This window comes from Pogona vitticeps, chromosome 4 (assembly GCF_051106095.1).
Source record: "Pogona vitticeps strain Pit_001003342236 chromosome 4, PviZW2.1, whole genome shotgun sequence".
NCBI lineage: Eukaryota > Metazoa > Chordata > Lepidosauria > Squamata > Agamidae > Pogona > Pogona vitticeps.
Genome location: NC_135786.1, coordinates 70016293 through 70031344, shown reverse-complemented (window position 1 = coordinate 70031344; position 15052 = coordinate 70016293). Strand labels below are relative to the sequence as shown.

At 38.5% G+C, this 15052-nt stretch overlaps 1 protein-coding gene across 1 annotated transcript; it reads left to right on the top strand.

Annotated features, from left to right (window-relative positions):
* Positions 1-4702: 4702 nt before the first annotated feature.
* Positions 4703-15001, top strand: LDLRAD1 (low density lipoprotein receptor class A domain containing 1). The gene is made up of 6 exons (XM_020799620.3): positions 4703-4860; positions 5477-5531; positions 8198-8323; positions 10238-10375; positions 10978-11106; positions 12137-15001. Exons 1-6 carry the CDS (start codon positions 4840-4842, stop codon positions 12283-12285), a joined length of 618 nt encoding a protein of 205 aa, XP_020655279.3. The 5' UTR covers positions 4703-4839; the 3' UTR covers positions 12286-15001.
* The last annotated feature ends 51 nt before the right edge of the window (positions 15002-15052 follow it).

Genomic DNA, 15052 nt, shown 5'->3' with positions numbered 1-15052 from the left:
CTGTATGATTATCTGTAATAAAATATGTGTGTCAGTATCAGCTGTAACTACAAGCTCATGAAAGCTCAACATCTAAAACTTGGCACGCACAATAAGAAGACAAAGAGAGTGTGTACCTGGAAGTTATTTGGTTTTTAAAGTACATGAATTTTTACAGGAGTTGGCTTGAAGCTTACAGTAACTTCAATCCCAGGCTTGCTATTTGCAAATCTTAAAGGCTTGAAGTGGTGATAAATTTATGGTTAGAGTTAGAGGGCCCTTAGCATGGAACATCTGCACTTCAGGGGCACATGGAGCAGGCAAATACCTCCACCAAAGGGCTCTAAGTGTACACCATGGCAGTGATTGTATAGGGGTGCTGTGGCCTCACTAAGATGCACTAGGCTAGGCACCGTGTAATCAGTTTCAATATACAGTTGTGTTCAAAATTATTCAACCCCCAATGCTGTAAAGGGGTTTAGGGACTATAGTGTACATTTGGAATTGTATTCAGAATGAAATCCTACAAGGACGTTTTAAAGAACCAAATGCAACTAAAATAACATCAATTGTTTATGTAATACAGTAGTAAATGTTTCTTTTGTGGTTTCTTCATTGCCACAATTATTCAACCCCTTAAAGACTACCACTCTGAAGAAGAGAGGTTCATTCAGGTGTTTTCGATCAGGTATTGAAAACACCTGTGGATGTCACCGAGCACCAATCAAGCATAATAAGCACCAATTAGGCAGCTTTAAAATGACTGTGATACTCAGCTCCTTCTAGACATTTACTGGTGTGGTTACAAACATGGTGAAGTCAAGAGAATGGTCCAGGAAGACAAGAGAAGAGGTGATTTGTCTTCACAGGAAGGGCAATGGCTATAAGAAGATTGCAAAGAAGTTAAACATACCAAGAGACACCATAGGAAGCATCATTCACAAATTCAAGGCAAAGGGCACTGTTGAAATGCTACCTGGTCGTGGAAGAAAGAAGATGTTGACTTCGACTGCTGTGCGCTACCTAAAGCGTAGAGTGGTGAAAAGTCCCCGTGTGACTGCTGAGGAACTGAAAAAAGATTTGTCAGATGTGGGTATAGAAGTTTCAGCTCAGACAATAAGGCGCACACTGCGTAAGGTCTCCATGCCAGAACCCCCAGGCGCACCCCCTTGCTGTCTCCCAAGAATAAGAAGAGTCGACTGCAGTATGCCAAAAGTCATGTGGGCAAACCACAAAAGTTGTGGGATAGTGTTCTGTGGACTGATGAAACAAAATTAGAACTGTTTGGGCCCATGGATCAACGCTATGTTTGGAGGAGGAAGAACAAGGCATATGACGAAAAGAACACCTTGCCTACTGTGAAGCATGGCAGAGGGTCAATAATGCTTTGGGGCTGTTTTGCTTCTGCAGGTACAGGGAAGCTTCAGTGTGTACAAGGTACCATGAATTCTCTTCAGTACCAGGAGATATTGGATGAAAATGTGATGCAGTCCGTCACACACCTGAGGCTTGGGAGACCTTGGACCTTTCAACAGGACAATGATCCCAAGCATACCTCCAAGTCCACTAGAGCATGGTTGCAGAGGAAAGGCTGGAACATTTTGGAGTGGCCATCGCAGTCACCAGACTTAAATCCGATTGAGAACCTCTGGTGGGACTTAAAGAAAGCAGTTGCAGTGCGCAAGCCTAAGAATTTGACTGAACTGGAGGCTTTTGCCCATGAAGAATGGGCGAAGATACCCGTAGATCGCTGCAAGACACTTGTGTCAAGCTATGCTTCACGTTTAAAAGCTGTTATAACTGTAAAAGGATGTTGTACTAAGTACTAAGATTGAATGTCACTTGGGGGTTGAATAAAAACTAATAATGATGTGAGCACAGAAAAGACATTTGTGGTTATTTCATTATAAACTTAAGGTTTTATTTTTCTGACCTACAAGTGCCTCTTTCATGTAAATGTAAGCAAGATGACTGAATGATCAAAATCAATGTCAAAATGGCCAAAACATTCAATTTCAGTGGGGGTTGAATAATTTTGAACACAACTGTATTAGTGCTATTCAAGACTACACTTTTCTCCTGCCCTTGCTAGGATACGAGAATATCCAAAAATATTACCTTTTATTTTGTAAAAGGTAAGTATGTCACACAACTTACATTTGTCAGTCAAAATACTGTACGGTAAAATGACAAAGAGCGTCATATCTTAATACTGATCTACAGATATAATGCCTCGGGTGCATAATGGTTGATCTAAATCTTGGGGTATCTGATGAGTTCTGTCCTGCTAAAATTTTATAATGTAGATACTAATTTGTTCTATCTTATCCCTATTCAACCATAATTGTACATATATCTGTGAAGATTCTCAGTCATCCAGATGTGGTTATCTGGAGGCTGCCTGGATGAGTAGTGAAATGTTTCAGCCTATCAAGAAAGAAATCCAGTTGCCATGACACAACTTCTACATAATCGCACATGTTTATGATTATGAAAGTTTGCATACAGAAAATTTGAAGTTACTACTTTAATCACCCATGTGTGAAAAGTTGTACAAATGAATCTACTTTAAAGGTCTTTTGAGTATCAAAGTGAAATTTTCTGATCCAGGTCAATGGCTATAAGGACCAATCAAAGAGGACACATTTAAAGTTTATTTGAAGATAAGAGCATGGGATTATTAACTGATTTCTTAAAGTTCTACAAAGAATAGTGCTGTTTGTTCGAGATTCCAAAGACCTTTAAGGTCAAGACACTATGTTGTAAAATGGCAAAGCCAACTTATGCCTCAACTTCTTCACAGAGTATGGTTTCTAAATTTCTTACCATTCTGGTTGCTCTCCTCTGGACATGTTCCAACTTCTTGATATCCTTCTTAAGCTGTCGTACTCAGACTCTTTTTTGCATGCACTACTTCCAAGACAGCTTTGACACACCCTGTTTGTGTGTATCTGATTTTTGCTGCCTAAATGCAACGCTTCCTTTTTCTTTTTTGAAACTCATTTGTAATCATGGGTGTATTAGATTGTGATCAGGTTGTTTGGCAGTGGATGACGGTTCCTCGTTTTGGGCAGGAAATGACAAGAGAGGGTTTTTCTAGCATAAAGTATTAACAAAAGTGGACGGTGTAGCATTCACCCTTTGTTAGGTAGAAGTCATGTATTATTCATGTACTATGCTAATACGCTTGAGAGGCGGAGCTGAAAGAGAGGTTAAAAGGCAGAGCCTGAATCAGAGAAGGGCAGAATCAAAGAGTCAGTGAGAGTCAGTCAGGAGAGAGTCAGTAAGTTAGTCAGAGTCAGAGAGAGAAGGAACAGATACTAATAGAGTTAGAAACTGGTTCAGATAAATAGAGAAGGTGGAAATTATATGGCAAGAGAATAGTATGGACATCTGAAGAATGTCTGCAAATAATAAATTGGCTTCACTTTAATAAGTAAGTTTTGTTTGCAGTCACAATACAAGTGTCTGATCAAACATCATTTATTTTGTAGATTGAGGGAATCCACTGGTGGCAGTGAAAGGAAAATACAACTGGAGCCTTTGTGAGGGCACAAAACGTAGGTGCTTCAAGGAGGTGAACTTCACAGTCAGTTTTTCTACAACTACAGTGGACCTTCTTACGGAATTAATCCGTATTGAAACTGTGGCTGCAGGTTGAAAAGTCTGTAGGTCGAGTCTCCATTGACCTACAATGCATTGAAAACCAATTAATCCATAACCGGCCGTTTTTGTTTCATTTTGGGGTTTTTTTCTGGTCTGTATGTCGATTCTCCGGCTGCAAGTTGAACCTAAATTTTGCAGCCAGAGAAGTCTGTAACTCGAAAAGTCTGTAAGTCGAGCCATCTGTAAGTCGAGGGTCCACTGTGCCTCAATGGGATCTACATGTTCAATAATAACAGGAAAATCAGCCCACAACAAGAGCAACATCTCTTCATAACTGTTCTTTAGTGGAAAGATTGTCTGAACCACTCCTGGTCTGTTGGCTTTCTCAAGCATCCACTCCTTCACTATACATATCGTCCCGCAGCAGGGATGACAACTCCAGTCCCCTTCGGATGGCTTCTTGTTCTGCTGAACTGGTCTCGGTCGGATCACCTTCTTCCAAGGACCCCGTCCTCGAGGGTACACTAAGACCATCCATTCCTCGGTCCCAGCCCTTACATAATCAGTTTTCCTTCTTCTCTTTTAATCCTGGCTTCCTTACATTCTATACTTTCACAACTTAATGTCTCCTTTTGCGGAATCTTAAACACTCTGGATTCGCCTTCTACCTCCAGCCATTGTTCCTCCCACATCACCACCTTCTTCGTTTCCCCCGATCTTTCTCCCTCTTCTGGTGTTAAGAAGACATCTATCTCCCTCCTCCTTTTCTCTGACTCCTTCCCCTATTTTCTTGCCTTTAACTTTTTCATCTTCTCTATAAGTTTCACTACCTCTTCCTTTCTCGCTTCGCTATCCTTTTCCTCCTCCGTAGATGCATGAGGAGACGGCTCACTCTCTCTCCTTTCTTCTCCTTTACCTTCCTGTTCACATAGATCCAGAGGAGACCAAGATGTTATCTCTAATTCCTTTAAAAGTTGTGATAGGCTAATTGCGAAATCTGCTCTCATGATTCTTATTTTCATATCCGTGAATGGGATTAGCATGATTCTTTTTTTTCCCTTAACTCTGTTTCTCTTAGTAACCAGGCAACACCACCCAAGGAATGCACCTAGTGGTTTGATTTCCTAATAAAGCAGGGCTAGTTCCCCTTTTGATATCTAGCAGCATAGTTTGCACAGCAGTGAACACTTAGTCAGAACAATTCCTGTCACATATGAGTGAGCATAATCCTACGGTGGTCTGCATCGGGGTGAAATGAACAGAATTCAGCCTCAGGTAATGTCATTAATGCCTGTACAAAACTGTAATTATTTTGCTCAACCATTAATTCTTGGGTTTAAATAGCAACCTTTGTTGTTTCCTGTAAACAAACTACAGGGCAATGTCAACCTGAATGCTGAAAGGTCATCAGAGTATATGTTACCAATAGGAAAAATACAAATGAAATTATAATAATTTTAATTCAGTCTTCACTGTATGGTATTCATATATTTCCTAAAGTATGGACATACGTTTATGACATGTAATATTTAAGTCAGCTTACATCTATTGATTTAATACAGTTGATGGGAAAAGGCTAACAGATGTAATTGTATATTTATTTCATTTGTATTTCAACTTTCCACCAGTGGGCTCATCGTGACATACATGGCTGCATTCTTTTCCAGTTTATCCTCTCTGTAAGGTTCTTGCTTGAGGTGGGTCAGACTAAGAGAATGTGATTGCCCCTAGGTCATCCAGTCAACTTCACAGTAGAGTGAGGATTTGGACTCAGGTCCCCTGGATCCCAGTTCAGCACTCTAGCCAGTATACCACACTGACTCCAGTTAGATGCATTGCCTTCAAAAGAGTATCCTTTCCCAACACTAAGGGGCATACTTTTTTATTACAGAATTTTGATGCAGCTTCACTTGGTTTGGGAAATTCACTCTTCAGTTCTAAAAAAGGTAATTTTACGTTTTCCTACTTTAAAAAAAGCTTATGAGTGTCCAGTGCTGGACATAGACAAATTGATTTATTGAATTTGTTTTTTCTAAAGCTTTTTAAAATATATGTAATTAGCCATAAACTAATTGCCAGCTGGGGTTTTGACAACATAGATTTGAGTGTTGTTTAGTTTCTAGCAGTGTACAGTATATTTTGTTACAGACAGAAAAGGGCTTAAACACCACATTCCACAAGTAGGAATCCATAGTTAAAAAATGTATACAGGTATTCTCATATTTGGAAGATAGACAGGTATATTTGTTTAATTCAATATGATAATTATATTTCAAGCGCATCAATTGACATCTGAGATGAAGCAAAAAAAAAAAAACACCTCCTCACAGACTTGGAATAGACAAATATGGAAAGGGAGTGGAAAATAGAAAGGGTTTTTTCATTCCTGATTTTAATTTTTTTCAATCAGTTTTAGGATTGCCAGATTCATGGTCCAAGATGAAGTCTCCAAATATCACTGTGCTTTTCCAGCACTTCAAACAAGGAGACACATCTCAGAGAAAGCTGAACTAGAAAAGGAAAGAGGTCACCTTTGTATGTGAGATGGTTTTAAAACCCTCGGCACCTGTCTCTTTCCTATCCTACTGGTGTTATGGCCAACTGGCTCTGTGGAAAAGCTTTGCACAGAAAAAGAAAAAGACAGAAATGAGGGGAACAAGTCAGCGCATATACCTGTGTCCCATTTGGAACAAGGCAGGAGAGCAGTGGCAAAATATCCCATCTTACGAGCCTTCAAATTGCAAAAGCTCTGTCAGTCCCCTCTATTTTCCTCATCTATCTTCCATCTTCCATACAGTTATGTACAAAAACTTTGGAGGTAATGCGTTGCCGGACTTCAACATAGTCACAGCAAATTTGAACATGTATCATGAAACAATGGCAGTTATAGTTCTTCATGATCTCAGCGATTCACACTAATGGGGCTGCTGCATGCCTGCGTAGATATCCTCGGCATCTTCCAGAGCCTAGAAAGCTGTTAGCCCCATCTTATCACTTAGCGCATGCTCCTCCACCCAATGGTTACTTCTCAGTTCCATTTTAAGCACCTCAGTGATCACAGTGCACCATCCAACTCCCCAGTCTCAAAAAAAAAAAAAAAAAAGTCACAGCTAAGTGAATGGGTTTCTCAACTTCTAGTTTTTACTAACCACAATACAGACCTTTCTGGAGAAGATACTACCAATATTTTTCCAGCAGATCACCATCTGAAAGACAAAGAATATCAAACACCTCATCCATTCAAGCATACAGATAATCAACAAAACAAACAAGTCACAGAACAACCCCGTTAGTGTGGTTTTACAGATGACCATTCAAGGAGTAAGTGACCTGCTTTTACCACTAAGCGTTTGACACAACAAAACAGCTGTGAGAATGAAGGAAGTCAAACAATTCTGCAATTAACTGATTCTCTCCTAAACTAGTCTGACTGGATTTATGAAAGAAACATACTTTCCTGTAGTATGGGATAAAGGAAAAACAGATAGATGCATAGGAGCTCAGTGGAATGGGTGAAATATGAGGAATAATGTTTACATTCTTGGGCTTAGTGTCTTATCTATTGGCCTCCATTTTATCTTTTCTGTGCTCAGTTAATAGTAGAGTTCCCTGAGCTCAGTGATAGAGCACATGCTTTGCATGTGGAAGACCCCAAATTTAATACCTTCATTTAAAAGTTACCTCAGGTCAGTTAATGAAATATGTCTTGATGGCAATTTGGCAATTTGGAGAGCCAGTGCCAGAACAGGGAACATATTACTAATTAGGCCAGTAGTCTAAACATATCTTCTTAAGCATATATACTTCTGCTATGCAATTTAGGTTTTTTAAATATATACTGCATTAGATACCACTTCCAAAAATACTCCTTAGCTGTGCTAAGATTAGCTTTTCTCAATTATTAAGTCAACAAGGAGCTTCTGTACAGTTTAGATTTAACACATTTTTAAGTATGTGAACAAATGCAGATATTGTAACGTAGCTGTTCCAGCTTTATTATCAGCCTGAAATGTAGCAGATGAAGTGATAAATGTGTCAGAAGCTGAAATTTTGCACATTATTATTTGCTACAGCTATACGGAAAAAAAGGGACATGGTGGCGCTGCGGGCTAAACCGCAGAAGCCTGTGCTGCAGGGTCAGAAGATCAAGCAGTCGTAAGATCGAATCCACGCGATGGAGTGAGCGCCCATCACTTGTCCCAGCTCCCGCCAACCTAGCGGTTCGAAAGCATGCAAATGCGAGTAGATCAATAGGGACCACCTCGGTGGGAAGGTAACAGCGTTCCGTCTCTAAGTCGCACTGACCATGTGACCACGGAAGATTGTCTTCGGACAAAACACTGGCTCTATGGCTTGGAAACAGGGATGAGCACCGCCCCCTAGAGTCGAACATGACTGGACAAAAATTGTCAAGGGGAACCTTTACCTTTACCTATACGGAAAAAAAAAACTATGGTGGAATTTAACATTCCAAAAATTTTTCCCATTTTTTTAAAAGTGAGGATTGATTGGGGGAACCTGACAAAAGCCAGTATTTTGCTTGTAGATTTTATTGTAAGATTAATGTGAGGTTCCAGTTTAATAAGTCTTTTAATTCTTCTCTTTGTGACAGGTCCTCTGTGTGTCCCTTGCACTCGACAATGTGTCTGTGTATCTGCCATTGCTCTTATTATACTTGGTATCATCGCTGCGGTCATTGCAATAATTGTCACAGTTGGTATCCCCCCACCTACACCAGGTCAGTCTTTGCTGAAATATAGACTTGAATTATTTCCCACTGAAGTAACTGCCACAATGGTTTATATATATCATATCTTGAAAGTGCTTTTTGAAATATGAAGGCTAGGGAGGGAGCAGAATCTGAGACTAACCTCAGCAGGCAGCTAGGGTAAGAGGACTTTCCTTTCCTCCCCCTGCAAACCGTCCCCCCAAGAACTGCCTGAAAACCAGTTTGGAAAGATTTTGCAGCATTCTGGAGAAGATTTTGTAGATATACTGGAGTGTACTGTAGTACATTCCCTCATCCTCAGTTCCACTGACACAAACGAATTTGATGTTAACCTTTCTTAAGAGTGATTTCTGATGTTGCACTGGTAACCACCAGATGATAACCGCACCATTGAAACCACCATCCTGCTACCATTCATTTTTATGTTATATTTTGCTACCTGGAAATTATCTGTAACATAAGATACTTATATTTGCATACCCCGCCTCCTCACACAAACACACACTTCCATTGTGCATTCCACAGGCAGCCGTGCAGTATTCCAATCCCCTCCAACCAGTGTTGTCATGGTTACCGGCAAATGGAGAAAATGTCCAATCCAGCACCATTTCTCAGCATGATTATAGTAAATTAAAAAGAAAGAATTGGCCAGTCTACTCACTCAGGTACCAATCACCTGAGTGGATTTTACCATCCTTATGCAATGGAATCCATAACACCACCTTTCATGGCAGGTTTGTGTGCATTTAAGGCCCCAGATAAGACAAATGACCTGTTGCAATTAATAGTCAATTTAATCTTGATGTTCTTGGGAAAAACATTGCAGGATTTGTTCTTTCAAAATAGTGTTACTGAAGATCATATTTATATTATACACATTCTGCAGACTTTCAGCATTATAAGTGTAGAGGGGGGGTGGCAGTTTCTTTCATTGAATGGAACATTCTGAAAGGAGATTACTGCAAATTTAGCAGAATGAGGTAAAAGTCTCCCTTTAGACCTTCCTTCTCAACATAAATGGATCAGGGATAGAAGAGATAGCAGGGATTGCTACATATGTCCCCTCTATGTTTAAATGTATAAGCTTTACAGAGTTGAATTCCTGAACAGGACATAAAACATACTTCTGTAATGACAGATCATAATTATATTTCAAATTTAGATTGTCCAAATAATAGTCTTGCATCAAATAATAATGTGGAAAGAGTTCAGGATAGATTTGATCAAGCACCCACAGTTTGATTTACTAGTGGATGGGTCTGAAGTCTGAGCGCATATTCTTTATTAGATTATAAATAGCTACTACTTTCCGTAATATCAAAGGGCTGGATCAGAACCAATCTGCCAACTGAGATAAAGCACTGAACTACTGCATGCATATACACTCCTATACAGTATCACGCTGCATTATAAACATGGATAGAAAACTTATTTTTAAAACTTGAAAAGTCATTGAGTGACCCACAAGCAACAATTATGAAATTATTATTGTTTCACTATTGGTACATATTTGCTTCCATTTCATTAGATTCAGAACCAGCTACATAAAGAAGCTACTCTCCTCTGCCTATGTGTAGGCTTCAGCTCTGGGATAGGGGGACTCATGGCTAAGCTTGTATGTGCAGATTCCTTACCTGTGAAGCCCTCTGAGTCACTTTACTTCCCAGAGGTTTGAAGACAGTATCTCGACATTGTGAAATTAATCATAAGCTAAAATATAAACATTTAGGATTAATTGCTAATATATTTGTAGAAAATTGCTAATATGTTTGAAGATTGACTGTGGGACTTAAATGGAATTATTTGAATGTGTTGCTGCATAGTCAAATAAATCTGAATATATTGCTGTGCAATGAGAATTATCTGGATTGATGATTTTTGTGTCAGTAGCTACAATATTTAATTTTTTCTTTTTTTCCCCAGTTAATCGATTATGTGTAACTACCAGTAATCAGACAGGTTTTTTATGTGACAACAGAGAAACGTGCATTTCAGCCAGCCAGGTTTGTGACACAAGAAGAAACTGTGCAAATGGAGAAGATGAGCAGGAGACACTATGTCGTAAGAATCTTAGCTTATCTCAACTGCCCCCATCATGCTTCAGGAATGTTATATATTATAACATGATTGCTGATATGAAAAACAGAAGGTTAGGATAAGCTCATGTGTCTATGTTTCACATCAACAAATGCATGAGCAAATGGTTGTTTGCATAGCTAAGAACATAACACAACAGAACAACTGTGTTGGAATAGATTGTTCTTATATTTTCTGTCAGTAGAAATTGTAACTGCTGCATAGCTGTGCAAGTTGATAATCTTACCCTGCAAGTGAAAAAGAAATGAAAGTCATTTAAAATATATTAGCTGAAGAGATTTATTATTATTATTTATTTATTTAATTTATACCCTGCCTATCTGGTCGATGAGGACCACTCTAGGCGGCTTGTTTGTTGTTACAAAATAACATTTTAATTACTTTGGATGCCTCTCATTTTTCAGTTGTAGAATAAGGATAGGAACAGTTCCTTCACATTATCTAGAATATTTCTGGAGCTTCTGTAATCTTTGTAACTTAAACACTTATCACCATTTTTAACCTATTGTCACTTTTTCTCAATACATTTTACATGCAATGATCTTGTGTGTGATTTATTTTGGTAGGTGACTTGCCCAACAACCTTCCGGAATACTTGATATTTCACTGCAGCAACCCCAGATTGTGGATCTATGCAGACAAAAGATGCAACGGGTTCAATGACTGTGGAGACTGTTCTGATGAAACAGGGACCTGTAAGTCTGTTTATCACAAAGCTGTATTTTTATAATTTTATAATACTTGTGAGATACAATGGACTGGTAACCCTGTATGTTTCTCTTTCTACTGACATTTTAATTACACCATTTTTTTTCATATTTAATATAGGTTCCCATACGAAAGCACCTGTGTTATATAGGAATTAAGCTGTGTCCAGATCTGTTTGACCAGCCTATCAGAGATAGGCTGATTTCCAATTAGTGTCAGTTAGATCCCTTCTTGAGGGGACATGCGTAGTCATTCACTGTAGAAAGTTCTGAGAAAACTGGGTTGAGATTGTCTGTCATTGTTGCTGAAGTTTAATACTGTATATAACAATAGATAAATACAAAAGGTGCAGTGCTACAGAAGTCATCGTGTTTTAACAGTACCAACTAGCACAACTTTGCTATTTTTCCCGTGGCGTAGTTTATAAACTCCTCTAAACTTATTGGCTTATTTCTTCAGAAGTGCTTTTATTTGTTTTTCCTATCCTTTTAATAAAATGAAAATGTCTTCACATTCTGCATGTTCACTGGTAGTGTAGTGAGGAGACATTTGGTCCTAAATCCAGTCTGGACTCTTTAGACCACTATGCAGTGGTGTACAATTCTTTGCAGGGCTGATTTGGCTCTGAGGGAAGGTAGGTACTGATCTTGTTGACCCCAAGGAGGAGTAGCAACTGCCCAGCGCTTTGGGCTTAGAACATTTAGCCAGGATAGGCCCACAAATTCTTCTTAAGAAATATATACTTTCATATATACCAAAATGAGAAGTAACACAAATCAAAATCAAAAATCAATATACACACACACTCTCCTGTTTTGAAAAGTCACCCGCTACCACGGGGTAGGCAAAGTGCAGCCCTCCTGATGTTGGTTTGCGATTTCCAGCCATCCTCTGTATTGGCTAGGGCATAAATGTTCCAGTTCAACATCTATTTAAGGCTACAATTTGCCCACCCCTGCTATAATCAGAATATAACTTTGTGCAAATAAATAAAACAATGTTTCCTTTTGATTGCAGGGGCCAGCTGCCCTCCTTGTGGGCCTCAGTGGTGGAGATGCACGATGGTTGTCTTCTATAGTTACTGTGCCTGCATTCCCAGAAGTTTTTGCAGAGATGGGATTCAGCACTGCTTTGACTGGTCTGATGAATATATCTGCACAAAATGAGCTATTAAGAATTCTACACCTTTCAGATGATACTGGGAGCAATCCAGCAACTACTGCTGTTGTGGAACCACTCTTCATTTTAGATAAGCTTGTGGAAAATGCTTGATGCCGTGTTATATGTATTGTTTTTAGATCAACTATTCTTCAACTTTTGAATTCAGGAGCATGTTTACAATATCCTGATACCGATCATCATCATCTTAGAACTGCAGAACTGGAAGGGACTGTATGAATCATGATGTCCAGGCCCTGTCAGAGGCACAGTGGAGAATCAAACTCCCAACCTCTGGCTCTGCAGCCAAATACCCAAACCATTGAGCTATCCAGCAGTTCCTGCAGCAGAGTCCCTAAACTGAAAGGACTTGGTGGTAAAACAGGATTTTATTTCCATGCAATTTGATGAACACACTAATTTATAAAAATGCTGTTAAACTCTGGTTTCATACTATCTTAAATGAAACTAAAATTAGGAGGACAATAGTTATACCAAAACCTCTCATGCACATATAGACTAAAGTGAATGCTGGGTGGCTGTTGTACCAATACTTGCAGTATTTATGCCTAAATGTGAAGTCAGTAATATCCTGCTATCTAGACTCCTTGCTAAATATACTTCCTACTTTTCTGAGCAGTCTATAGATATTGGGTGTCGAGTTCCATCAGAGCCAATGTCTGCTTAGTACTGTCACTGGATAGCCACTGTACCCATCTCAAGTTACTTCTTGTTTTATATTAAACTCACCAGATTATTTCCTCTCAGATTAGTTACAAATATTGCTTTCAATTTACTTGGTTTAATTTGCAATTATTAGCACTGAATTAATAATGTAAGGCAGGATTGTATTCTGTCTCTTATAGTTATAACATAATGCCAACCAATCTATCTGAACTGAGAGAGGCTTGTGAGTTACATACTTTTATGTAACAGTAAGCATGCATTGAATTGTTTTTTAAATTGTTTTAGTTTACAATGTTTGATGGAACCCACCCGGAGTAGACTTTGTCTAAAAGGGTGGGATAGAAATCTAATAAATAAATAAATAAATAAATAAATAAATAAATAAATAAATAAACAAACAAACAAACAAACAAACAAACAAACAAACAAACAAACAAGTACTTCAGAGACCTTTAAGATGTTGGCTGAAATCCAAAAGTATTGTATTTTTCTGCCTATAAGACACTATATTTTCCTAAAATCATTACCCTAAAAATTAAGGGGCCTCTTTTACACAGAAGCTGAGACAGCTGAAGAGAGAACAAAATGGCATACACCTTGCTTCTCTAAACAGACTCCAGCCACGAGGCTGAGTTTCCTACAGTCCGGACATTTAGCTTCCTCCAGTCACAAGCCTTACGGAACTGACGTCAGCTGATCCTGAACAAACCAATTGGAATACACCTCCTTGGAGGTGGAGACTGTACGCTCAAGATTCAACAGACACAAAATGTCCGATGTTCTGAGCTCAGAGGCTGAATCCTCAAAGATAAGTTTTAATTTGGGGGTTAGAAAATTGGGGGGTTCTTATAAATGGGGGCATCTTATAAACAGAAAAATATGGTAAGTTGCAACTAGAGTAGGCCTATTGAATCAGTGGTGATTTAACGAGTCAACACCTCTACAAATTCTATGGAATCAATTAGTCTATTCTAGTTGCAACCTACTACCCAAATTCAGATGCTATGTCCAATAACCAGATTCATACCAATACAAAGTATTGGAGTCAGTGGAATTACCTCCTTTCCGCTTGTTGAAAAGAGGTATTCAGTATAGATGGTGTAGTAACCATTTACAAGATATTGGTTGTCTAAGTAAGAATTTGTCACTTCACAGCGTATGATCCAATTATTGTAACACTAATGATAGATGGATAGAAGTCATGCTCATTAGCTTTTGGTTTAAGAACTGCTATAATTTAACACTGTAATAGAGTGCTCCTGCTTCAGTAAATAAGTGTAATGGTTTCTAGTAGCATAGCAACACATGTTCTTCAACTGATACCATAAATATTTGACAACTGATTACAGCACTTTCAAACTGAACAAAAAAAAAAACACCCTACCACAACACTGTGGTGCTAGAATGCAGAATTAGCCTGAATCGTCCCTCATTTATCTACACATTTCAAGTATGCATTTTCCAGGTTGTGGAAAAAGGCAAAGAGGAGTTTGGTGCAAATCCCCCACTCAGCTATTTAACTCTTTAATGACCTTCTCAATCTGACCGAACGTAACAAAATTACTGTGTATGTTCATCTGGGATTGCCAGAGGAAACTCTGGATACAACAGTAATATGTTAATATTAATAAAATTGGCTTCCCAGGTTAAGTGTTATGATTCTAGAATTATTGGTGATACTCTGACAGGAATAGTCAGGAGGAATTTGTGACTTGGGTTTTTTTTTAATCTGAAGAAATGATGACAATTTTGTCATCAGAAGTTTTGTGACACATTACAAACAGCAGGTTTATTTTTGAATGGACCCTTAAATTATGTTCTGTACCTACAGTACATTTATTGCATAGGTATGTATAGAAATAAAGGAAAGTCTTTCATATTTACCTAAGGTACCTACTTTGTACATGAGTAAACAAGAAATTTAAAAATATCTGAATATTAGTTTACTCATGTAGTATTATTTCAAGATAAGGAGTGTAGCTTTGTGTACCTTTGGCATTTGCATGTTTAAAGCATATAAAAGCTCAAACTGGCGAACTAATGTCAAGTGGGTTTGTTTACATTATAAAGTTTACAGTGCACTAGAGT

What these genes read in the sequence shown, in the direction of transcription:
- LDLRAD1 (XM_020799620.3), top strand. Translation starts at nt 4,840, where the DNA reads ATGAACAGAATTCAGCCTCAG. An exon ending in ACTCTTCAGTTCTAAAAAAG is followed by an intron (nt 5,532 to 8,197) that starts GTAATTTTACGT and finishes TCTTTGTGACAG; the next exon opens with GTCCTCTGTGTGTCCCTTGC. An exon ending in TATCCCCCCACCTACACCAG is followed by an intron (nt 8,324 to 10,237) that starts GTCAGTCTTTGC and finishes TTTTTTCCCCAG; the next exon opens with TTAATCGATTATGTGTAACT.